This window comes from Pituophis catenifer, unplaced genomic scaffold (genome assembly GCF_029215685.1).
Source record: "Pituophis catenifer annectens isolate HBS135680 unplaced genomic scaffold, rPitCat1.0.hap2 SCAF_3, whole genome shotgun sequence".
Lineage (NCBI taxonomy): Eukaryota > Metazoa > Chordata > Lepidosauria > Squamata > Colubridae > Pituophis > Pituophis catenifer.
Window position 1 is genome coordinate 162,654,191 of NW_027256883.1, and position 25,310 is coordinate 162,679,500.

Here is a 25,310-nt window from a genome sequence, read left to right on the forward strand (position 1 = left end):
AAACCAGGACCAACCAGTCCTGTATTATTATTGCCTAAGGAACCGCAGATATGTGCTGATATGATCACTGGGAATCAAGCTTGCCTTGAGGGCATCTTAATCATTTCTTTAGTCATGGAACAAAGAAGTTAAGAATAAAATAGGAGCTATGGCTGTGTGTATTCTGCCCTATGTAGGACAGTAAAGAAATATCAGTCTAGTCAAACTTTCAGCACGTCAACAAATTGAACCAGAGTTTCCATAGAGATGGAATTGAAGTCCACAAGTCTTAAAGTTGCCAAGGTTGGAGACCCCTGCTCTGATCCAGAGAACCACTGATCCCTCTAGAACTGCACCTCCCCTTCCATTGAAGAATTTGTCATGGCAAAATGTAAGGATTGGTTTGAGGGTGGGAGGATTTGCTGAACAAAGATAACACCTTAAAGAGCTTAAGTGGCAGGATGGAGAGAAACGCAATAAGCCAGTGCAATTCTTCTTGCCAGCCTTTAAGGATTAAACTCACATATTGCACATCTTTTGAATTATTTTGTTTCTCATAGGGAAGAATGTTGCAAGGAAGAAATCAGGGAAAATATGTTCCTTTGAGGAAGGGGGGAATTCCACCCTTTATCCCAGCCTACACAGCCAGCACTGGAACACTGAAATGCAAGACAGATTCATCCCAATTCAAAGTCCAATGTTTCTAGGGTTAATGGTCATATTCCATTCCTATGCAAAGGACAAAGCAAACAAAAACACAAAGCCCTCATCCTTATATCACTGTCTATCACTTCTATGTTCATCTCAGAATCTTTGGGTAAGGTCACTTTTTTTCACCCACGTCAGGATGACAAAACTGGGACCTTGAGCCAGTCTATTGAAAAACTCCCAATGGCAAGCTTCTCTGAAGATGTTCCTGCTGCTATCCTTATTCCAGCAGCAGCAGGAGGCAGAGGAGGAGGAGACTCTGTCTAGTGGAGAGTAAGAGATGCTGTCAGAACCTGGTACACTTCCTGACTATGTGGGAGAGATCAGCAAGAGAATGTTGATTGCTACATCCAATTACACATGCTTTGACTGATGTGGCCTACAGAATTCCCATGCAGCACCTGCTGGAGATAATTGCTGTTCAGTTCTATAGGATTGCATGGGGATATTGGTGTATAATTTTGCCACAAACTGATACCTTTAAGTATTAGAACATACGTTAATTGTCCTTTATTTAAGAGAACCAGGAGTACTTTTTGTCAGTAATGGTAGTGTCAGGTGTGAACTGCTTCTGATCCCTTTGAGTATTTATCACTATTCAATTTGCCAATGAACTGGGTGGAAGGAAGGGGGAGGAAGAATGGAAACGATCCAAGAATAGACCATGTGATCTATTCTTGTGAGCCAAGAACCCAACAAGGTCACTGCTGCAGGTGTCCGACAAAGAAATGAACTGTTCTCAAAACAAAAGATTGATACTTAATTGGACAGTATGACCTCTATGGGTGGGAGAAAGGGGAAACTAATGTTTAACTATGTAGCACTGAGTGGGAAAACCTCAGAGCTGGTTCACTACCAACCGTCTGACTAGTGAACCCCAAAAAAGTAGACCCATGAACACCCCAAAAGTAATTCTTCAGTGTCAAAGTGGTGTATCCAATAAAGTTTTATGGTTGACAGGTAGCCCCTGGTTTGCAGGAATGGGGCTGCTAACAAATTCTTACATTATATAATTCTCTATTCCATACTGCACAATTCCTCCATGTCTGTCTAAGTTCTTCTTTTCCCCCGCATTAATCTTGGACATCTTAGCTTTTTATAATTGGATTTTGCAGGACATGTGATGAGATAAAAAGTCCTCAGAGCTATTGTAACAAAACTGGGTTACCCTTGAAGTGGGAGGGAGAAGGAGAGAAAAAGCACAGTGCAAGACAAATGCTTTGACTTGATGCTACCTTCTTAACAGTCTTGGACCAATAATCTGTCAGCCTACCGCTTCTAAGCACTCCAGAAGCACTCTGGAGATAGAAATAGCGGGGACCAGCAATCCGAAGACCTGGAAAAAACAGAAGAATTGGAGGGGCCAAGCGAAATAGAAGAAGAAAGTGATATGGGTAGTGGAGCAAGTGCTGAAGACAAGGAACTTGCTAAGAGGTCAAGGGAGTTGGAAAAGAAGCTTCAAGAAGATGGAGATAAAGAGGCAAAGACAGTTAAGCTGCTCCTGTTAGGTAAGTGTAATGTAACAGGTCATTTACCTCATTTTTTGTGGATACTAGCATCCTTACCTAGGATGGGATCAACAAGGGAAAACTAGTGTAGAACTACCCTTCCTGCACATTTTCTAAATGCTGTCCATAAAGCTGTTCTGCAGTAACATACCAATTGGTCAGTATCAGCAACAGCAGATCAGATGGGAAAATATTTGATTGTGGCTAGATGACCACAGTAGAACTAAGGTTTGGGGTGATTCTGGTATAAACAAGAAATTCAAAAAATTAGAATAGATTTTCTGTTTCCTGAGGCAAATTTGAATTGGCAGACGATAGAACAGTGGGACAAATAACTGCAGTCCATTGGTTACAATGAGTGGTGTCACAGATCTTTTCACATAGGTCAGTGGCACGGTGGCTGTTAGAAAAGATTAAGTATTTCCAAGAAGGATAATGGAGTGCTAAGAAGTGAGGAACGATATAGCTTATGTTTCAGAATCAGTAAAATTCTCCCTTGTGCTAAAATATTTTCTATGATTAAAAATAATGGTAAATTTTAATCAACTTCCCAAAAATATTTAGGAAGGAAGGAAGGAAGGAAGGAAGGAAGGAAGGAAGGAAGGAAGGAAGGAAAGAAGGAAAGGAAGGAAAGACTTCATCTGAAGTAGTCTCCTATACAATTGGCTCTTCTCAAATGTGTGGTGAAGTTGCTATGTAGCATTGTTAAACTTAATTTTTGCCATATGAAGGAGGCACTGGCAAACCACTTCTCAAAGAAATTGCCAAGAAAACTGCAGGAACTTGACCAGGCAGTCATTAGGCATCAAAAATGTACTAAAAGACACAGAGATACACATAACACCCTCCCCTAATTTTACCAGCAATCCACAAGCACAGGGCATTGAAAATGCATTGACATTAAATATAATAATAATTGATTTATTATAAATTATAAATGATATATTAAATTTATAGGCTGCCCAACTGCTAGCAACTCTGATTGATTTACTACTGTTGAAAATATTTAAGGATAAAAAAATATAGAAAAAAAAAAGAAAAAGTAGGACAAGACAGAAAAACAATAGTGGCAAAGAAAATAAGCCCAGGGGGGAATGGAAAGCAAGAAAGCGGCATCAGATCCTCACCAAATGCCTGAAGAAAGAGCCAGGTCCTTAGCACTCTTCAAAATACCAGTAGGGTGGGTCCTATTTGAATTTTGAGGAATCTTATTCCAGAAGGCAGGCGCTGCTACAGAGAAGGCATGCTTCTGAGTTCAGACAAATAGCTTTATATTTAATTAATGGAATTCAGAGTGCACACATCCTGCTGAATCAAATTGGCCAGATAGATAATATGGAAGGCAAAGAGATCTCCAGGTAACCTATGCCATAGAGGGCTTTTATAGGAGTCCAGGAAGACTCCCAAAGTGTCTCACCCCTCCAAGGTCAAAGTTGGAATATCTCCAGATCTGGGTGGTCCAAACATGCATAGTTATTTGGTCTGGGAAAGATTGAGTTGGAGATGGTTTCTTCCGATCCAGATCTGCACAGCTTTCAGGTAGTGGAATGGAACTATGACAGCTTCACTTAACTGGCCCAGAGTTGGAAGACCTAACTGGATGTCATCAGCATACTAATGATACTGATCCAGGGGTGAAATCCAGCAGGTTCTGAGCAGGTTCTGACAGGTTCTGGAGAACCGGTAGCAAAAATTTTGAGTAGTTCGGAAAACCAGCAAATTCCACCTCTGGCTGGCCCCAGAGTGGGGTGGGAATGGAGATTTTACAATATCCTTCCCCCGGGAGTTGGGAGGGAATGGAGATTTTGCAGTATCCTTCCCCTGTCATGCCCACCAAGCCATACCACGCCCACCAAACCATACCCACAGAACCGGTAGTAAAAAAATTTGGATTTCATCACTGTACTGATCCCTAAATAAATGGATGACCTCACCCAGAAGTTTCATAAAAATGTTGAAAAGGAGGGGAGAGAAGCATGCAGCACCCCACAAATGAAGGAACGATTTCTCCCTGTCCACCAACAGCAAGTGCAATCAGCCCAGGAGAAAGGAAGATAACTATTGTAAAACAGTGTCCCTAACTATAGAACCAGCTTAAAAGGATTCTATGTTTAATGGTATTGAAAACCATCGAGAGATCAAGGAGCACAAAGATGGATGCACCACAACCATCCCAGTTCTGCCACTGTTCAACAACAAGTGCAACCAAAGCTGTCTCATTACTAAATCCCAGTCTGGAACCTGACTAAAATATTATCTGTTTCGTCATCAGCTGCAGGCTGACTATCTTCTCAACAATCTTCACCACATTTTAAGATTCAGCTACCCAGGTAGCCAGCTTTTAATTGTGCCTTCCTGGCTGTGCACATCTCATTTGTCCTGTGAACCATATCCAGCAACTTTGCATAATATAACATCATTGGAAGCACTATGGCCATAACAGCAGACATAACCTCATTATCATCCATCTCTACTGGTGCTCAGTGGAAGACATGTAACAAATGTTCACTCAACTTGACTGGAACATATGTCAGAGGTGAGGTGAGAATAACAACTGCAATTACCACTCTGACTACCAGCTATTCTGGGCAGTTTACTGCATGTTGGATTTTACTTCCTGTATTATCAGTACCCTAATCTATCTGCTGAAGAATGGATATGGTAGTTTGGAGTAACCAGAAGAAGAAGCACCAAAATCCATCATCCTGAATGGCTATAATACATAATGTCCTTGGACCATCCTTTCCACCTGATGGCTGCTTCAACCAATGTGCAAGGATTTTGCTGGTCAGCAACTCAGGATTATAATGCTGCTGAGAGTGGAAAGGACACCTAGATGATACCTAAACAGGTGCTTAAAGTGAAGAATGCTTGGTACTCTTCCCTCTGCTGACCTATGCCTTGCAATTGCTGAAGACAGTTTCAAGTTCTCCTGTACCACATTACCTTCTAGCCCCAAATGTGCCTGCTTCTGTGTGGAGGTGTGTGAGAAGCACCACTGCTATCATTGTGTGCTATAGACTCAAATTCCAGTAGGGATAGCTCCCTTACTCTATATAACTCCTGAACCTTGGGAAAATCAGGGCACACACATCTACATACAGAGTGAGGGAAAACTAAGTGGAAGTATTGGCTTCCCCAATGAAATAGGGCAGGCTTTAACAGGGAACTACCATGTTCCCCCCAAAATAAGACCCTGTCTTATATTTTTTGAACCCTGAAATAAGTGCTTGGCCTTATTTTCGGGGATGTCTTATTACTGTGTGGAGCAAGATAGGGCTCCTCTTGCTGTTTTACCTGATTTCCAGCTCTGTGTCCCTAACCCTAACCAGAGAAAATGGCGGGGACTGGCTGCACAGGCATTTAAATATTTTTGGGGAGGGCTTATTTTTGGGGATGGGCCTATTATAGAGCATGCGTGCAAAAGCCCGATTAGGCTTATTATCAGGGGATGTCTTACTTTAGGGGAAACAGGGTAGAAATGGAAATATTCTTGAAAATTTTAAAAAAGATTTGATTTTAAAGTACCAGGTAGTCCTCACTTAGCAACCATAACTGGGATCCACAACTTGGTCACGAAGAGCCACTGTCCTAAGTGGAAAATCACATGACCACAAAGGGTTTATAATCTCACTTCCCTTTTGGTTGTTAAGTTGCAGACACTAAGCCAAAAAAAAAAGTCTTTTGTATTAATTCTGCTTGTCACAAGGCAGCTGTGATGTACACAAATGGCAATCACGTGTCTATGGAACACCGTGACCATTGTAAATGCCAGGATTGGTCACAAAAGTTTTTATTTTTAGCAACATCGTAACTTCAAACGGTCACTGCATGAGGAAGTTAATAACAAGTTAGTGCAATGGAATGGATGGAAGGTAGTATTCCCTTCCCTTTTTTATCTAAGACAACTCATCATCCACCCAACTATACTGAATCAAAACTGGTAATAAAAGTAAGAATAAACTAAAATGAGATTGGGGAATATAGATCTGAGATACTATTAGATATAATTAGTCATCACTACTGCAACAGAAGCAACTAGTACAGGACTGGCTCCAGTTTCTTCCTCTAGTTTGGTCTCCACTCTTTCACATGGCCAGTTAGCTCTAGAACTGTTCTATCTGTCCAATGGGATCTTTCACTCCTAAACTCAGATCACCTTTTTCCCTAACAAGTACAGGTAGTCCTCAGTTTATGACCAGTTCAAAGTTATGACAGACCTGGAGGCTTATTCAGGAGCTGGATTCGAAATGCCAGTGGTTGGACTCCAATCCATGGACACGTGACTGAACTTTGGGTGCTTGGCAACCAGGACATGTTACAGCTTTTTGCAGCATCCCACAGTCATGTGACCGCATTTAAGAACGGTGTTGCCAAAAACCAGCATTTACTTCCGATTTTGGCAAAGCCATTGGTTCATTTAACGACCGCAGCACTTCACTTAACAACAATGGCAGCTGCTTTACAACTGCTGCGGCTTAATCACCACTGGGGGGGGGAATCAGGCCAGTCACATGACTGACTGGTTTTACAACCATCACAATTTATGACCGTGATGGGCAGGCTCCATTACATTGATAAGTCAAGTGCTGCCTATATAAGCCAGTAGCAACAAGTCTCCCTTGTTTACTGACCCAGGGACAGGAGAATTCAAAAGATACTGTAGCTCCCCAGTTGAAAGAGGGAAGACAATTCTGAATGATAACTAAACCACAATTATTTTTATTTATTTATTTATTTATTTATTTATTTAAATTTCTATACTGCCCTACTTCCGAAGGACTCAAGGCGGTGAACAGCCAGAGGATAAAACACATAAATACAAAAATTTAAAATAGAATAAAACGAATTAAATAATTTGGCTGAACAAATTTAAAATACCCCATAATTTAAAAACAGATTAAAATTTGCATTTAAAAAGGGGAGAAGATTTAGGCCAGGCCAGCTTGATGAAATAAAAAAGTCTTAAGCGCGTGATGGAAGGTGCGCAGATCAGGGATCCTCCGTATCTCCGGGGGGAGCTTGTTCCAGATCGTAGATGCCCCCATAGAGAAGGCTCTCCCCCTAGGGGCTGCCAGTCAACATTGTTTGGCCGACGGCACCCGGAGGAGCCCCTCTCTATGGGAGCGTACTGGCCGATGAATAAAATGAAACTCAAACACTTATTTTTTCACAAAGTAATTGTATTTTTATCTATATTTGGAACAAAACATCTGGGACACAGATGTTTGTTTTCTTTTGTGTGTGAACTACCATGCTTATTATTTTTTGTGCATGTCTTATTCTTTTTGGCATTCCCTTTAATCCATTAATTGATGAGTTAAAACACGGAAGTTTCATGGTAACATGCCATTACCACTTCAAGTTAGTAGTGACAATTTCAAGATTTTTCTGAATATTATGAAATCTGGACCCAACCCAAACTTTCATTTTTTAAATGACTACTTTCTTATCTCCAGCCATATTTTTCTGCTTCCATGAAATTGACTTGTTTATGGAAACTATTTGAGTAATAGCTTTAATATGTAGTATTCTTTGATATACATTTTTTTAAGTTCTTTTTTTTCTCCAAGTTTTTTATTTTATTTTACAATATATCCATATCAATGTGTGAACAGTGTGGCATCTGAGTATCATACATTTTAGTACAAATAAAAATAGTGCTATTAATAATATTTGTTACATTCCTCAAGCTTATTCTAGTGTTAATACACGTATTTGTATTAAATTATAGACTTTCATTATTTAATTATTCAATGTTTCTTTTTTTTTATTGGAAAAGTTTTCAATTACAAATTTTTCCCCCTTTTTCCCCCCCCCTCCTCCCTAACCCCCCTTCACCCCCCCACCCCCCGTGACTTCTTCAAAAAAAAAAACCTGATACATAACAGATTTTATAATATTTTACCATCCCCTTACTCCCTCCTCCAAATACTGACCCTTACTTCTAATGATATTATTAATATTATTACTTCCCCCTCTTACCATGCACTTCAGAATAACATTCTATTATAACACTATATAATAACTTCTGATTTAACACAGTAATATTATTATAACTCCCAATTTAGCAATAATCTGCCCTTTTTTTTCCTCCTCCCCCATATTTATATCTATATATTAATATAACATTTCAAAACAACCTTCCACTTTAGAACTATATAATAAATCCTACTATAACATTTAATCTTTTGTGTGTATTAATATGACATTTCAAAGCAGCCTTCCCCATGAATTCTAGTTTTACATTTGTTCTGCTCTATCCATTTCCTCCACTCCCATAAATATATCTCTTAAGCATCCCTTTTCTTAATCTATACAATCAATACACTAGCCTGTCTCCACCCACTTTTCTACAAAATTACCATACACAATTCTTCATATCTTTGTTCTTCTGCCCATCCTACTAGAGAATATTCCCTTATATAGACAAAATCAATGACTTTAAACTTATAATCCATATAATTATTCAATGTTTCAATACGTTATTCCAATGCCAATCACAATATTGTTTAAACATACATAATACCATCATTCAATTTCTAATCTTCCCTATTATTACTTTTGTCTTATTGTATAAAAATGCGTATACTAATATTCCTCCTCTCTCTTATTTCTATCCCTATTCTAATTTTTAATCATGCCACCATTATATTTAAGAACAAATCCTTTCTATCCATCTCTTGCCCATTTTAAAGCTTTAATTGTTCGTTCTTTAACTTGCCTCCCACATTCCTCTCTTGGATCTTTATATTTCTGAGTTCTTGATTGCCACATATATGAATCCAGTCAAATGTTATGCAATTGCAGCTCATAATAAAGAGCTCAGGTTCCAAAATGCATCTAGAAAGTGAATTTATTGAAAGAAAACTGCCAGTAAATTAATTTATTTAAAATGTAGCAAAAAAGATACTTAAGACATGGAAACTGTTGACTAAGATGTGTTTTCCAATCAGTTGTGTGAGTTTTTAGCAGTTTAACATCCACATTAGCAGCAACTGAGAAACAAATGTGAGCAGCAAGGGATATTTTTTATATCTATTTTTTCTTTATGCATTGAACTACACTCCCCATTGTCTCTAGTCATCTTGCTTAGCAGCTGGTTGCAATTTAACTTCTAATTCAACATACCTGGAGGGCACTGGTTTGAGGAAGGCTATAGTACTAGTAGAGAATGGATGAACAGAGATGTGGCCATGGCTGGGGTAAAAATCTGTGCTCTGCTTAATTTCTGGAAATTTGGAGGTCACAATGAAGGCAGGCCTGGCCTACTCTGTTGCTATTGTTGCTGTTTAGCTCAGCCCACCCTAAAACTTGAATTGGAAACCGCAGTAATGATGAGATGGGGATTGGATAAGGTGTCCTCCTGTATGTAGAATGAAAAATATTATATCCTGACTTTGCTGCATGACTTCGTGAGATAACATTGCTGTAGAAACAAGTGTACTACAGTTCATGCGGTAGAAATCACATAGATCAGCAGCGCTGCTTGTGGAGGCAAGCAGGAGTAATCGGTTCTTATGTGCCTCCTGGCAACACGGATTCATCACAGTAACAGCAGGGAAACTGGAATTAAAGTGCTTAAGCTCTAATTCTAAGCAGCTTCCTGGTTTGAACTAAACAAGCAGCTTAATGTGATGAGATCAAGAAATGGTACAATGGTTGCTTAAATTAGTGAAGAGCAACAGAAGAAACATTTTGTTAAGAAAGAAAAGGAATGTGTTTTTAGGAAGACACATTCTAAGCTGGTGCTTCTGGAAAGCAAATATCTAATCAGTTGGAGTAAAAATATGAGCCAGTGCTTGCGAAAATAGCTTATGAATTAGTCTTGCAGCTAGGAGTCACTGTATTTTAAATAAATACATTTCTGAATAACTATCTGTGTGCATATGATTGAATTCTAGTAACTTGATAAAACATTTAATAATCCAACCTAAAACAATGTTCTCTCAGTTTAGGGCTATTAGTCCTCACTAAAACCGAAACTGTAGTTGTAGGTATAGTCAAAGACAGAGAGAAAAACAACATTTATAGTGTAATCCTATATACTGTATCTCTATGTAGAAATAAAACACATTAAGTTTGGTATTATTTATACAAGTGTGTATCAGGTTGGAGCCTAAAAATCTTATTTATTCTTGTATACAAAATGTCTTAGTCATCAAAAGGCAAGTATTTCCATATAATGAAAAAATTAGTACAGAAAATACTAGCAGTGAATCCATATGAGTTTTTTTTATCATCACTGGGTAGCCTTCTAGATTATTTTTATGGAGACAGATATAGTGTATGCAACTGTTTCATCCAGATACATTTCACATTTCATAGAAAAAACTTTTTTTGCATTTTTTGCATTCTCTTGTAAGCTGTGTGAATAATTCATTGTTACAAATGAAGGTAGCACTAGAAATAATTTGAAAAGCTGTGGAAAACATGATCAGATTTGATCTATATATTATGAATCTACCTGAGCACTTCCAGGTACATGATTTTAAAAAAGACCTTTGAATGTTTATATCCCAACTATATTCATTCTAGCTTCCACACAAACCAGTCCCAATAGAAGAAGTTTGAATTGGCCCGAATTCCCTCTAATTCCAGCTGATGTCCACGTCTGGGAAGGCTGAAAAAGCACTTCCAAATTTTACCGCAAAGAGTTATAGAGGAAAGGCAATGAGGTTGCGTAGGAAAATTGCTCACAGTGAGGTGTCCCACATCTGATTTGATTTCTATGGTAATTTCCTCCTTAATAATTAGTGTGACTGTGTTTTTTTTCTAAAGGACTGTGTGTCACAGTAACTCCCACAACCATTTTGATTTTCCTTTCTGGCATTTCATGCTGTTAAAGTATAATCCTTCGTGTTTTGTAAGCACATTTAAAATATTCCATTCCAGAAGACCCTTTCTAGAACAGTGTTTTTGAAACTTAACAACTTTAAGATGTGTGGACTACCACATGTGTGGAATTCCCAAAATCTTCCAGCCAGTGCTGATGAGGAATTCTGGGAGTTATAATTCACACATCTTACAGTTGTTTAGAATAAGGCAGTCTATAAGCCTATAACCAACCTCTATAAGAAGATTCATCACCTTATTCATTGCCTTATTCCCAGAGATTTCAGGGCATCTGCAGATAGCTTATCTTTCCTCATGTTTACCATCCAATCCTCTGGACATAGCCATATGCTAGCAGCATTACAGCTGTTGGAAAAGGTGCCCAAATGCAGAATGTTGCCATAGCCCCATTTCAAGTCTTGATCACAGACTTACTATACAGTAAAGTTCTCATTTTGGGTGTCTGGGAAGCTTTTGAGGGCTTTCATTGCTTTGTTTACCATTTTCTACAGTTGGTCTTTTCACACTTTGGGATTTTGGGCAAAACAAGGAATAAATGGACAGAAATAAATGTGGAATAATAATGGAGGACCTGTGTGTGTTACTAGCCATTCTCTTTAATTCTGTGAAGAGAGGTCATAAATCAGGAGGAACCTGTGCAGGCATAATAAGATGCTTGGTTCTTGCTCATCTTGGAAAAGATGATTGGCAGATACTTCTCTGTGCTGAAGCATTGGCCCATGAATGCTCTCTGCTAGCTCTAAGCTTGTAAACATACAGGTATGACTTGGCTCATGGCTTCATAAGGTCATCACAAATTTACAGAGAATGAAGAACACATCAGTCATGCTTGGGTGGATCGGGAGGTCTTCCCAGAGAAAAACATTCCTAAAGTGCCTTCACTGTATCTTTAGCATGCACTACTAGCTTCAGTGTTGACATAACTCTGGGTGGCATAGAAATAACTAATGCCTATTTAATATCTATCTGTTATTTGTTCAGGCTGGGCCTTGTCTAACAGAGAGCAGCTTTAAAAATATTTGGCCCAAGAAAGAGAGGCATTTCATGTATAGGAATGGGAAAATGAAGGCTGCTGTTTCCATAGCCTGGGGAATTAAAGGGCAGGCTACCTTTTATTTAGACCAGTGAGGTTTTTTTAGGCTCTCGGGATAAATCCTACTAAGTAATGATTTGTTTTAATAAATTGCTGAGCAAGACCCATGGCAGAATTTACATTAAATCAAGAACAAACAAATCATATTATGGCATAGAACAGCATATTAAGCTGTATTAATATAGTCCACAGACTTTATTAATACATATTGTGGTTTAAGGCTAAATGTTGTATGAAACATACTGGTTTATGTTAACAGTATATTGCAGAAGATTAGCCAACTGTAGTTCATTCAGATATAATACATTTGAGGTGAGTCATTGTTTCACATGTCATCTTTTTTTAGTTGGGTCAAGCACTACAAAACTAGTCCTTGATTTACAACCACAATGGAGACTAAAACCAGAATTGATTGCCAAGCACTCAAATTTTGAACACATGACATGTGAATGCTGTGACTGATTCTGATTCACTTTTTTCGGTGTCATTGTAAATCTGAACAGTGGCTAAACAAATGGTTGAAAGTCAAAGACTATCAATAGCTCTCCTATAATAAGATTTAACATATAAGCATGAACATCAGAGAAGAATCTTCTGAGATTATTGATCATAGACCTTCCTTCACAGAAAAACATCTATGTTCCCCATGATGTTGTCTTTATGGTGGTAGGCCAGTCAGAATGGCTAATTTTTCAAGTTGCACTAAGCTATCATATGGTTTTATTTTACTTTTGCTTTGGTGCAAGGCATGAATCTAGCATGTCTTGCAAATCATGGTATATGGTCTAGTTATAATGCTTGTTGTCTGTGAATGGATGCTAGGAGTGTTGAGGTGTATTTAGAACTTGAGAGATCACAAGAAAATCTCCAAACTTTAGTAAGACTGGGAAGTTGAAAAGTATTCTTGAAAAAGCAATGGCAAGCCTTTATAATATTGCTGTGAAAGATACTACCTGAATGAGACCACTAAGTCATGCTTATTGAGACTTGTGTATGAACAAGGACATTATGGCTGATTTAGCAAACCAACCATGCCCTAATAGAATGACTGATCTACAGGAGCAAATTCATCAATATAGTAGTTGAATATATTTCCAGTGGTGATCTCACAATAACTACTGTAGGAAAGCAATACATAGTTAACTCAGAGCGTCCTCTGTTTGTCTGCAAAGCAGTTCTGACCTTAAGCTGTTTTTCATTCCAGGTGCTGGTGAGTCAGGGAAGAGTACAATTGTCAAACAGATGAAGTGAGTATCCCCTTCACAATCAGCGATCAGGAGCTCAGAAGTTAGCTGTATCATTTTTAATTAGATAGATACTTTTCAGGTTGTTGGCAGCAGGACTGGGCTGAGGCAAATAACTTAAACTGATTATGGAAGGCTTAGGACACATAAAAATAGCATGTGGTTAAACCAACTGAGGACAACAAGTGGCAACTGCTTGCTTCATAAATTGATTCTGAGCAGGATCAAGAAGAAATACCTTTTCATACAACAGCACATCATTGAGCCATCAATAACTGCCTGCCTGCATATATGATTTAAAAAACTCCTATTAGTTTGGATGTCCTTTTTTTAGGCTAGTTGATGGAAATGACCATTTAAGGTCAAATGCATTTGGGTAGCTCTTCCTTTAGCATGGTTTTTACTTGGTCTTTTTAAATGAACGTTGTAGGAACTAAATTAAGTTTAAGACTAGAGTGATTCTAGGCAAATGCAAGCTTCACTGAAGATGAAGTGTACAATTATCCACAGCAAGCATTAATTATTGCTGCAAGACTCATCAACTGAGTATCAAAATTAGGGTGGCACAGCACATGGCATTTAAATTCCAAAAAGTGCTTCAGAGTGCATAGGGGAGAGAACATGGCCTTATCAATAATACCTTCTTAGGGAAAAGTGCATCTGCTCTTACCTGTTGAAAACAAGTAGCATGTTCCCATTCATGCAAGAACTCAGAAGTTCTGCTGAACCTCCTACAGTAGAAAACTGAATGTGCCAAGCTGATGTTTGGATTACCCAAACTAACAGTAGGACTCATAGCTTGGAACAAACTTAAGTACTCAAATTCCCTGCTAGATGAGTTGCTATAAAAAGCAGAAGTGGGGAGAAGAAAGAGAGGAGTTGATAATGGAAGCTATGATGTTGAGAATGTAAAGGAGAAAAAGTTGAGATCAGAATTTAGACACAACTGGCTCCACCAGATGTTAACATTTCACTTAGTGAATAAATAACAATAGTCAGATTTGTCTGCAATCCTTGTTGAAATGCACAGATTCCTTGGCAGGTGGAGAGTAAAATCAAAGAACAAACTAGTAATAAGCTTTGAAATATAATCTATGATAGCATTTCATATTCAGGACCTGGATTTTTTTTCTCTCTCTTTGTGCTACAGAATTATCCATCAAGATGGCTACACAGAAGAAGAATGTATGGAGTTCAAAGCAGTCATATATAGCAACATACTTCAATCCATCTTATCAATCATCAGGGCCATGACTACTCTAGGCATAGATTTTGCTGATTCAGGCCGAGGGGTGAGTGTTACCAATAGCACACTGTACTTGTAACATGTGTTCTCCAGAAAGCAATGACAATGGCTAAAAATCAGAATGTAATACAAGAAGGCTGGTTGGAGCGGTCGAAAAAGTGAAAAGGTGGCCACTATGGCATAATTGAAGTCTTGATTATTATTTTTTTAATATTGCCTCCCACTGCACATACATAGCACAGAGCAATTATTTTTTCCTTTTACATAGGAAAAATGTTTTCAATTTGAACAGGCTGGGATCAGGATTGATGTGTGGGTGTTTGCATATAGCTGAGACAAGGAGACTGATATAAACATTTTAAAATTTGAGTCCAAGATGTTAAACACGAGATGTTTAAATGATAGTCCAGAATGCATATCATGCTGTTTCACTAAATTTTATTCTATGGTTTATACATATTTTCTTATGGGTTAAAAATGATAGAAAACCAAAGAATGTGGCTTTATTTGAAAAAAACAATAACTAACATTGGAGGACATTCTAAAACAGGGGTGTCGCATCGTCATGGCATTGTCACATGACGTATAGTGACTTTTGCCCCCTTCGCTAAACCGGGCATGGGCATGGGCACGTGACGCATGTGGCCCACAGGCCGTGAGTTTGATAGCCCTGTTCTAGAAGCTTAAAAGATGTACTGTGTTCAGATGCAATATATAAGGAATACACACACACCAGTGGTGGGTTGCTCCCGGTTCGGCCGAGCCGGTAGCGGTGACACTATTACATCACCGAACCGGTTCTCTTTCTTCGGGAGCTGGGCCCTCCCGCCCGCCCCTGCATTATTCTGACCTTATATTTCTTCTTTTTTCGCCCAGCTGAGAGGTGGCAGCAGAGCGGATTGCCGCACCTCAGCCTGGCAGATTTGCAACGCACTTGTGCAAAGCGCGCAACTGAAGAGGCAATCGCATGCGAAGCGCATGCACAAAGAGAACCAGTAGTAAAGCTGGTTAGAACCCCCCCACACACACACCCCATGCCCCCCCACACACACACACGGAGTTCCAGAACAAGGATATCAAGTGTGCAAATAGTGATAACATGCATCAAATGTAGATGGTTTGTGGAAAACAACCACACTCAAAACTGCTTTTTGGTACCAATACAACCAGTGCCCAATAGCTTATGCCACACAAAATCTCTTAGCCTGGAACATACCATAAGCAAAATGAACACTGCCTTTTAATATAGTGTAGTATGAACTGTGTAGACTAATATGAACTTAGACAATGTGGTTTGCTTATGGTTCAGTGTTCCAGACAACTCCAGACATTTGATGAACTGTTTAAACCATGATTCAGTAACCATGGGTAGGTGTGTTGTACAAACACAGCAGGTCACTTTTTTTGCTACACAACTTAAATAGGTGTGCATAGCGCCACCTGGTGATTAAGGAAAAGCTTTGGAGAGCATTGTTTGTTTCCTATCCATCAATGTGCAAGAGCTGATTCATAGAACAATTACGCCAGCACTGACCTGAGTTATTCTCAAAACAGTCTTACCTCTTACGTTTCATAACAGAAGTAATGTGCTTTTAAAAAAAGAAAAAAAGGGGGAAGATACTGCTGAAAATGTATAAGACATCAACTTATCAACCACATGGTACTGAAAAAATGCCATTTTGGAAGAAACCGCTACAGTTGTACCAGAATGGCAATACACAATAGCATTTCATTAGCGGAAATACTTTTGGTGGACAAGCCAAGACCAACCAAAGTTCCCCCATGAGGAAAGAAGCTGATATATTGTCACTTGGAGTTATTGCTTTCTTCTATTTTTTTTTTCTCCCAGTACAAACAGTAATAGCACTTAGACTTATGTACCACTCCATAGTGCTTTACAGCACTCTCTGGGTGATTTTAAATGTCAGCATATTGCCCCAACAATTTGGATCCTCATTTTACCAACCTTGCAAGGATGGAAGGTTGAGTCAACCTTGAGTCCCATCTGGATCAAATTCCAGGCGGTGGGCAGAGTTAGCAGCCTGCAATCCTGCATTTTAACCACTGCACCACCAGAGCTCAGTGTTCTTCCTTCTACCTGCTTCTCTGCTTTGGTGTTTTCTAGTCTGATGCATCCAGTTACTAAGTATTTAGCCCTAGAAAAACCTGATACAAATACTGTAGCAAAGCACTGTAATTTGAGAACGGAACGGAATGGAATGGAATGGAACGGAATGGAATGGAATGGAATGGAATGGAATGGAATGGAATGGAATGGAATGGAATGGAATAACAGAGTTGGAAGTGACTTTAGAGATCTTCTAGTCCAACCCAATGCAACGATGCAATGGTCATGTAAAGCCTGTCTCTGCAGCTAGAACTTCCCAACTGAAAACCATGGACATCTCGTATAGGTGACCTCATAACAACATGAAGATGAATATTGAGCCTTGAATTCCATATGCAGCCCCCAACAAAACAAGATTGTGCTTATGGACTCTGTGTTTTTAATAGGATGAGCAACGGCAGCTGTACAGTTTGGCCGATTCGATTGACGAGGGTACCATGCCTCCAGAGTTGACGAATTGTATAAAGAAACTATGGTCTGATGGAGGAGTTCAAGCCTGCTTTGACCGAGCAGCTGAATATCAGCTCAATGATTCTGCTTCATAGTAAGTCTGAGCCGACTATTGCATCTATGAAAGATTACCTTATTGGGAAGGCAATTAAGCTCCCTCAAAGGATTGAGATTGTACAAATAACATATCAGCATATAGTATTGGTGCAATCACATTCTCACAACCCTTTGTGATAATGAGATTGCAACTCGATAATATGCAACTTGAGAATAGGAATTTCTCCTTGTGTAGTTTGTTGTTTTTTGAAATAGAACCAGTTGTCTTGTGCATGCTTAAAAAATGATTTGGAGAAGTGGTTCAGAACATGTGAAAAATTACCATAGATCAGTGTCTCTTTAAAGCAGTTATATGGATATATATTTCTTAAATCCTGCCAAGAATACTGCAAAAACTTGTCCAGGCAGTAGTCGGGAGTCCATACTGACTCAAAGAAAATCCCCCCCAAAAAAACCCTTTTCCATCTAACCTGGTTTAGAAACAGAGAGACAAAACTCTGTTGAATTTGCTTGATCTCTTAGCACTTTTCATGCTGTCAGTCCCAGTGGTGGGATTCAACATTTTATACTACTGGTTCTGTGGGTGTGGCTTGGTGGGCGTGGCATGGCTTGGTGGGCATGGCTTGGTGGGCGTGGCAGGAGAAGGGTATTGTAAAATCTCCATTCCCTCCCCACTCCAGGGGAAGATTCCTGCAAAATCCTCATTTCCTCCCAATCAGCTGGGACTCAAGAGGCAGAGAATAGATGGGGGTGGGGCCAGTCAGAGATGGCATTTACCGGTTCTCTGAACTACTCAAAATTTCCGCTACCAGTTCTCCAGAACTGGTCAGAACCTGCTGAATACCACCTCTGGCCAGTCCCCATATCCTCTTGAGCCATCTTCCATACGTTTGGCAGGGGGAGAGTTTGGCGGCAGAAACAATATACTGTGGTAAAGCAATTTCACTCCTATTTATAGTGATGGTCCTAGAGTATGTCTCGGTTCCTGGACAGCTTTTTTGTGGCATAATAGTAAGTTTTACTTTAATCCCAATTAGCAGGTTTTGCTGATCATGTTAATGTTGTAGTGTTATGCCCGAGTCAAGAGATGTGGTATTTGTTCTGGAAATTGGGATGCTATGGATGAGGATCAAGAAGTTAAGGTTGAACCCTGAAGAATTAGGAGGTCTATCAGTTGTGATTATAGCTGTAATTCCTCAGAAAGAATGGATACCAAGTTTTGGGTGTTCCTGGAATCATCATTGCCATGGGATCCACAAGTGATTGCTGTGGCCAAAAACATCTATTAGCAGATTGATTGATATACCAACTTGTAAATAAGAAAAACCCCTGCTCTATATGCCCAGACCTTCTGTGAATGTTGTGTTCGCAGTTCTTTTCCCCTTTATTCTCTCATGTTTTTAAATGAATGTCCTATTCTGTTTAATCTATTGTGTATGCTATAGTTTACTAACTGTTCAATTTACAATACTGTAGAAAGTGAAATGTGAGTAGCAACTGCAGACTACCCCAATAACATGGATAAGGCTGATCATATTTATTCCTACATCCTGTATCCTCGTTAGTCAATTTATTATAGTCCTAAACTACTTTTGCACTAATGGCAGATTTGTACTTTTGAAAGCATGTCGTGTGGGCTTTCAAGAAAAGGCCTTCGCAGTGAGCACAGAGAGAATCTAGTATTGGTTCCAGCAGGACCCCAACGCTGATCAGAACTTGCACGACTTTCTAAACCCTCATCTGAAGATGCATTTTTGATAAGACTGGTTTCTAATCTTATCTGATTAAGATAAAGGAGAACATGTTTACTTAGGTTTATTTTAAGCTTTCAATTATTGCTTTTCCAAACTCTTTAGGAAGGAAGGAATAGGAATGTCATTATTTTGAAGTCAGTGGGGTAATAATTTGGAAGATAGGAGAGAATTCAGGAAGAAGACATTCCAGTTAATAGTATCTTGAATAAGTACAATGGAAGTTAGTGAACATTTTGAATAAATTATCCCACAGCCCAAGGACTCCTTGTTACTCATATTTGATTTAGGAGAAGAAAACAAGTACTGTAAGTAAGCCTGCTAGTTTCCCATGATGTTATAATTTTCTTTTAACAATCTCAGTTAACAGTGTCACTTCTGAGATTGCAACGCCTGACTATATCAGCCACTGAATTTCATTGTGCACTTGGTTTTGGGTATACATATCTGCAATATTACACTTACTTGATTGATCAAACAGGATTCAAACTATTTACTTGCATAATTCTGTACTAATATTCAGTTCAATTTCAAGTGGGAATTTAGCATTTTGGGAGCAAATATTACCACAATATATATAGATGTAGTATGGGGTGCATACACCTCTAAATTCCTACTGGCCTTGCTAACTAAAAATTGTGTGTCTTTACCCCAATTAACATTTTGCATCAGAAGTCTACTAAATCCTTTCAGATTTCATTCCTAGGCCAATACCTTTCATATGTAATGGACTATAGTTCCTATACATCAACAAGCTTTATCAGCCAATATATTTAGAAGGCACTGAATTGGCAAAGGCTGCATTTACAAAATGTTTATGCAACTGTAAGGGTAAATAGAGCCAAATATATAAGATAATACAATACATTGGAAAATAAATGGTAAAAAAAATCTGTTAGCATTAACAATAACTTGCAATTGCTGTGCAGTCCTAACAAAACCTCAAACAGCAGATGTTTGCCGTTTCTGCCCTAGCTACATTAGCCAGGTGATAACCAATGCTTATAGCACATTTTCTTTTATTTATTTTTATTTAATTTGATTTATATGCCGCCCTTCTCCGGAGACTCAGGGCGGCTTACAATGCGTTAAGCAATAGCCTTCATACTTTTGTATATTTATACAAAGTCAGTTTATTGCCCCCACAAACTACCTACCTTAGAAAGGATGGAAGGCTGAGTCAACCTTGAGCCTGGTGAGATTCGAACTTACAGTAATTGCAGACAGCTGGTGTTAATCACAATGCTTTTAGTCTGCTGAGCCACCAGGCCCTTCTTTAGTGGTATACAAAGAAAAGCAGAATATGTTGAGATTAAATCGTAGTAACTTCAGTTTGATATTTCGGGAAGATATGGGTTCAATCCTGCTCAAGCCATTAAAGCTTTAGGAAACTTTGACACAGTTCTATCACATTAAAATATAGATGGCATATGGCACATGCTATTATATAACCCTACGCCATGCTAAGAAATGATATTGCATCTCATTCTTCTGTAGCTATCTTAATCAGCTGGACAGGATCACCGCTTCTAACTATCTTCCCACTGAACAGGATGTATTGCGATCCCGAGTTAAGACCACAGGTATCATAGAGACAAAGTTCTCTGTCAAGGATCTTAATTTCAGGTGAGCAAAACCTCTCAATATCTTTCTTGCTCTGAAATGGTAATTTTTTCTTTCCATTTTCTCCAACCAATTTTCAGGATGTATAAATCCTATTTTAGTTCTATTTTGCCTTTCCTCCTCTTGTATACTCTTCAATGTTCAGGGCCGGGGTACTTACGAGACCGCCTACTGCCACCAATAGCCTCCCACCGGCCAGTACGCTCACACAGAGTGGGCCTCCTCAGGGTGCCGTCCGCCAGACAATGTCGGCTGGCGACCCCCAGGGGGAGAGCCTTCTCTGTGACGGCGCCCACCCTCTGGAATAACCTTCCCCCGGAGTTACGTATAATAACAGACCTCCGGATTTTTCGTCGGGCCCTGAAAACTTATTTATTTCAACTAGCTGGGCTGGCTTGAGCTAAATTTTAAATTGGTTTTAAATTGGGTTGTTTTAATTTACGGCCAGAATATCTAATTATTTTAATACTGTTTTTTAAATTTTGTATGCTTTGTTTTTACTTAGGCTGTGCACCGCCCTGAGTCCTATTTGGAGAAGGGCGGTATAGAAATTTAAACAAATAAATAAATAAATAAATAAATAAAATTTCAGCATCTAGAAGTCTTTTTGATGCACTTTTTTACCTAACATGTAAAGCTGGCCATTAGCAGCAGGGCATGCTTAGGAATAACTTTAATACTATATCTCTTTGTGCCCCTAGCAAAAGCTTAACTTTTCAAGGTGTTTCTATTTCTAATTTGATATCTATTGTTTCAGGGTTTTTTTGTTAAACATTTGACTGAAAAATGGGAAGTACTTTTCTGAATTATATTGTAATCTTCACACCTTTGTCTAAGTAGATTTTCCCAAATTTGTGTCTTCAGGATGACTTCCAGTTCAATCTCATAATCTCCAAGATCCAGGAATTTTGGAAACTATGAGTTGAAAGCCTACACATGTGCAAATTGTGAGACGCTGAATAGTTGCTGCCACGTGCATCTTTAACCAGTGTGATCGACTGCAAATATACTTTGTTCTAAAGTTCCAGGCATCTGTTCATTGAAACTACATTGCTTTGGGAAGATTTTTTCCCTGGTTTCAAATGTTCCAACGTCATTGTCATATGCATGGTTCTTCTTTCTCCAGAATGTTTGATGTAGGTGGGCAGAGATCAGAGCGCAAAAAGTGGATCCACTGCTTTGAAGGGGTGACCTGCATCATCTTTTGTGGCGCTCTTAGTGCGTATGACATGGTCTTGGTAGAAGACGATGACATGGTATGTTTGCTAGCTCAGACTGTATATGATGACAGTTCCAAACATGCTTTGAAATTCATCAACCCCATATAGACAAATTTAGTTCAGTCACTCTTTCTACTCCATGCTCATAAAGAATGCCAGAACTTTATAATTGCCTGATTACAACCAGAGAAGGGAAAATTAAAGGAACTTTAAAGGTAGCCAGTCAGGTGTTTTTTTTGAAATTGTGCTGCTCTCATTCAAGCCCAAGTAACAAAACAATCTGGAATAAGAATTCCATTCCTAGTTTTGCTTAAGGAGTTGCTGCAGGTCAAAGTGGGATCAATTTTTGTTCAGTTTCAGAAAGTATTTGTCATTTAAAAAAAAAATAGACAGACTAGATGATGATCTAGAGTCTAGACCAAGTACTCCCTTTGTTACATCCATTGGAACAAACATTTGTGAATGTGCCCCACAGGGCAGCCAATTTAAGCTAGCATAAACTCATCATCTCAGTGTTTTCTAAACTTCTAAAAAGTTGCTTAGCCTTTGAGATTATTGAAGGATAGAGCATTTTCCTGCCTGCATTGGAATTTGGAGTGACAAAGCCACAAAAACACAGCTCTCAACAGCTCATTTTTATCTTCCAGCTAGCATTATAAAATCTTTGATTAAATGCACCAGGTTGCTAAGAAGATATAAAATCAATTTTATGATATCAGCATTGTTTGTAATCCAAAACCAAAGTGCACTGGGGGGGGGGGGGGAAATACAGCATTTAGATCAGCAAAGGGAAAGGCAGGGGCTGCTCTCTTGAGACATGTTTTGTCTGGATCCAACCCACTTCTTGCAAGTTGTCTGAAATGTTGTTTTAATGTTAGCAATTATATATGATGCTGTTTATTTCTTGGTAGTTTTTTGCATTTTTCAATGTGAAATGTTAATATTCTAGAAACAAACTATTTAACTCTTAGGAAACCATCTCTAGGAATTTGACTTTTAATCACTGCTTCCCATCATTGTTGATTGCATACCATTTATTTTAAATATTTATTGAAATGTTTATTTTTGCTTATATTAACAGACTATTTAATAAAATATTAGGTAGCCTCGGGTACCACTGTTCCTTTTAAACTTAACTTTTTAAAGTTCTTCTCTTTAGAACCGCATGCATGAATCTTTGCATCTCTTCAACAGTATATGTAATCACAAGTTCTTTGCTGCCACTTCCATAATTCTTTTCTTAAACAAGAAGGACCTCTTTGAGGAAAAAATCAAGAAAGTACATCTCAGCATTTGCTTTCCTGACTATGATGGTGAGTTAGAACATTTTCCTCATTTTCATGAAAGCCAAAATAATTTCCTAAAAGAGCTAAATGAGAAAAAGGCTTTCCTCTTACATCAGTGTACTGGGGCAGTTTCCCCAACTAAGTAACTTCCACACATGAAATGGATTAATTATCAATATTCCCAAACAGGATGTCCAGCAGTTTCGCTGGCTTGAAGTTATAGCAGCTCAATACATTTGGTGAGGATTAGATTGAAGAAAACCTGTTAAGAACATAAATAATGCCCAGAGTTGTTGGCTATGAGATGGGCGGCAAATAAATTTCATAAGTAAATAATACTTTATACATTGATGAACAAAGTGCTAGGTTTGAATTTAATTTTCTGTTGAAATGGAAAAGTATCAATTCAATAAGAAATTCACATACAGACAACTTATTCAATTGATTTAAAAATAGTTCTATAAAAATAACACAATAAAGAAGGTATTACACTTAAGCTTTAAAAGTGACTGGTTATATTCTAAAGGCTTGTCAGGCTTACTGTCGAAAAGAGAACTACCCATTTCAATTTACACGTTTCATTACTTTTTATGCTGTATAATATTCATATGAAAGAAACTGGGAACAGAAGCATTCTTATTGGGTTCTTTCTGTTCAAGAACTGCTTATAACAGTTCTGATAATAAAATAAATTGTGGGTCGACACACCAAAGTAATGTAACCCTAATATCACATTAAAAAATCATGTTCCAAGATGCAGATGGAAATGCATACCCCTGGACTGAAAGATGTGTTGGCTATTTCCATTGGTTCAATAAATCTGTTAGTGATCTTACCTGCCCCTTCAATATCTAATCTAGAGTTGGGAACGATGTAGGCAACAATATAGAGGAGTAAGCAAATTGTTACATTTACATTGCCTTTCCTTCAGGAACTCAAGGCAACATACCATTTCTTTTTCATTTCCACCAGGAGAAACTGCTGTTAGATCTAAGGCCCTTCTTGTAAATGAGTAACTAGGGATCCAAACAATAAGTGATACTTTTTTAGCACTTGTTTATGTTTTCCCATTTTCTTTTCCCAACAGGCCCCAATACATATGAAGATGCAGGCCATTACATCAAGCTCCAGTTTCTTGATCTAAACATGAGAAAAGATGCAAAAGAAATTTATAGTCACATGACTTGTGCCACAGATACGCAGAACGTCAAATTTGTATTTGATGCAGTAACAGATGTAATCATCAAAGAGAACCTAAAGGACTGTGGTCTCTTCTAAGATTACAGCTTTTTAAAAGAAAAGGTAATTACATTCAATTATCTGTTCCTAAAGTAGAAATTAGGCAGTAAGTATACTTTAGCATTTCCTTACTTTATGCTTGTAACTATACTTACTTCTGAACAGTAGTGCTTAAAGTCAAATGTGCATAATAACTAAATGCAAACAGTAGCCAAGTCAGCTGGGCTACATATGTAATAGGAAGCAACAGTTAAACTGCAACAGGATGCTTGCATTAAAACTATGCAAGTACCCTGCTATTTCAGTTCTTTTGCACAACAATTTGCAATAATTACATCAGAAGAGTTAGCACCATTGCTAAATTCTTCACTTAGCAATTATTTCCAAAACGGGTTTGAAGATACTAATGCAACAGAAGAGGAATTTTAAGGAAATCACAGCTAATGAGCACCAATTTTGATTTTGCTTATAGTACTACATGAGGTTGTTTTACCTCATATAATACTATAAGCGAAATCAAAGCTGGTGCTCAGTACAGGATTCAGGGGTTTTTTAAAGGTAAATAGTCTCTCTTGAATCAACTCCTAGTGACAACATGGTCACATCCATGGGGGGAGGAAGCAGGATTGAAAATGACGTGGAAGTGGTCGACCCTTGTCTTCTTTCAGGATGTTTTTTTCAGCTTTTAGATATACCTAGGATTTCCTAGTAGCCACCCCAGCCAAGAACTAGCCATGCACAATTCTATTTAAGCTTTTTCAAGGACACCCACAGTGCTTAAGGTAAAGGTAAAGGTTCCCCTCACACGTATGTGCTAGTTGTTCCCGACTATAGGAAATAGTGCTTACATGGTACTATATGGATAAAGATGCCATTATTTCCAAAACATCTTTAGATGTTGCCAGACTTCACATGTCATGAC

At 38.5% G+C, this 25,310-nt stretch overlaps 1 protein-coding gene across 2 annotated transcripts; it reads left to right on the top strand.

Annotated features, from left to right (window-relative positions):
* The first annotated feature begins 2,077 nt into the window (after positions 1–2,077).
* Positions 2,078–24,427, top strand: GNAT2 (G protein subunit alpha transducin 2). Of its 2 annotated transcripts, none has more exons than XM_070941442.1 (8): positions 2,078–2,195; positions 13,349–13,391; positions 14,539–14,686; positions 17,164–17,306; positions 20,518–20,646; positions 21,770–21,899; positions 23,023–23,176; positions 24,237–24,427. In XM_070941442.1, exons 1-8 carry the CDS (start codon positions 2,078–2,080, stop codon positions 24,425–24,427), a joined length of 1,056 nt encoding a protein of 351 aa, XP_070797543.1. The 2 variants fall into 2 exon arrangements, with proteins under 2 accessions (XP_070797543.1, XP_070797542.1); XM_070941441.1 differs by having other exon boundaries at positions 14,539–14,680; positions 17,149–17,306.
* Positions 24,428–25,310: the final 883 nt, after the last annotated feature.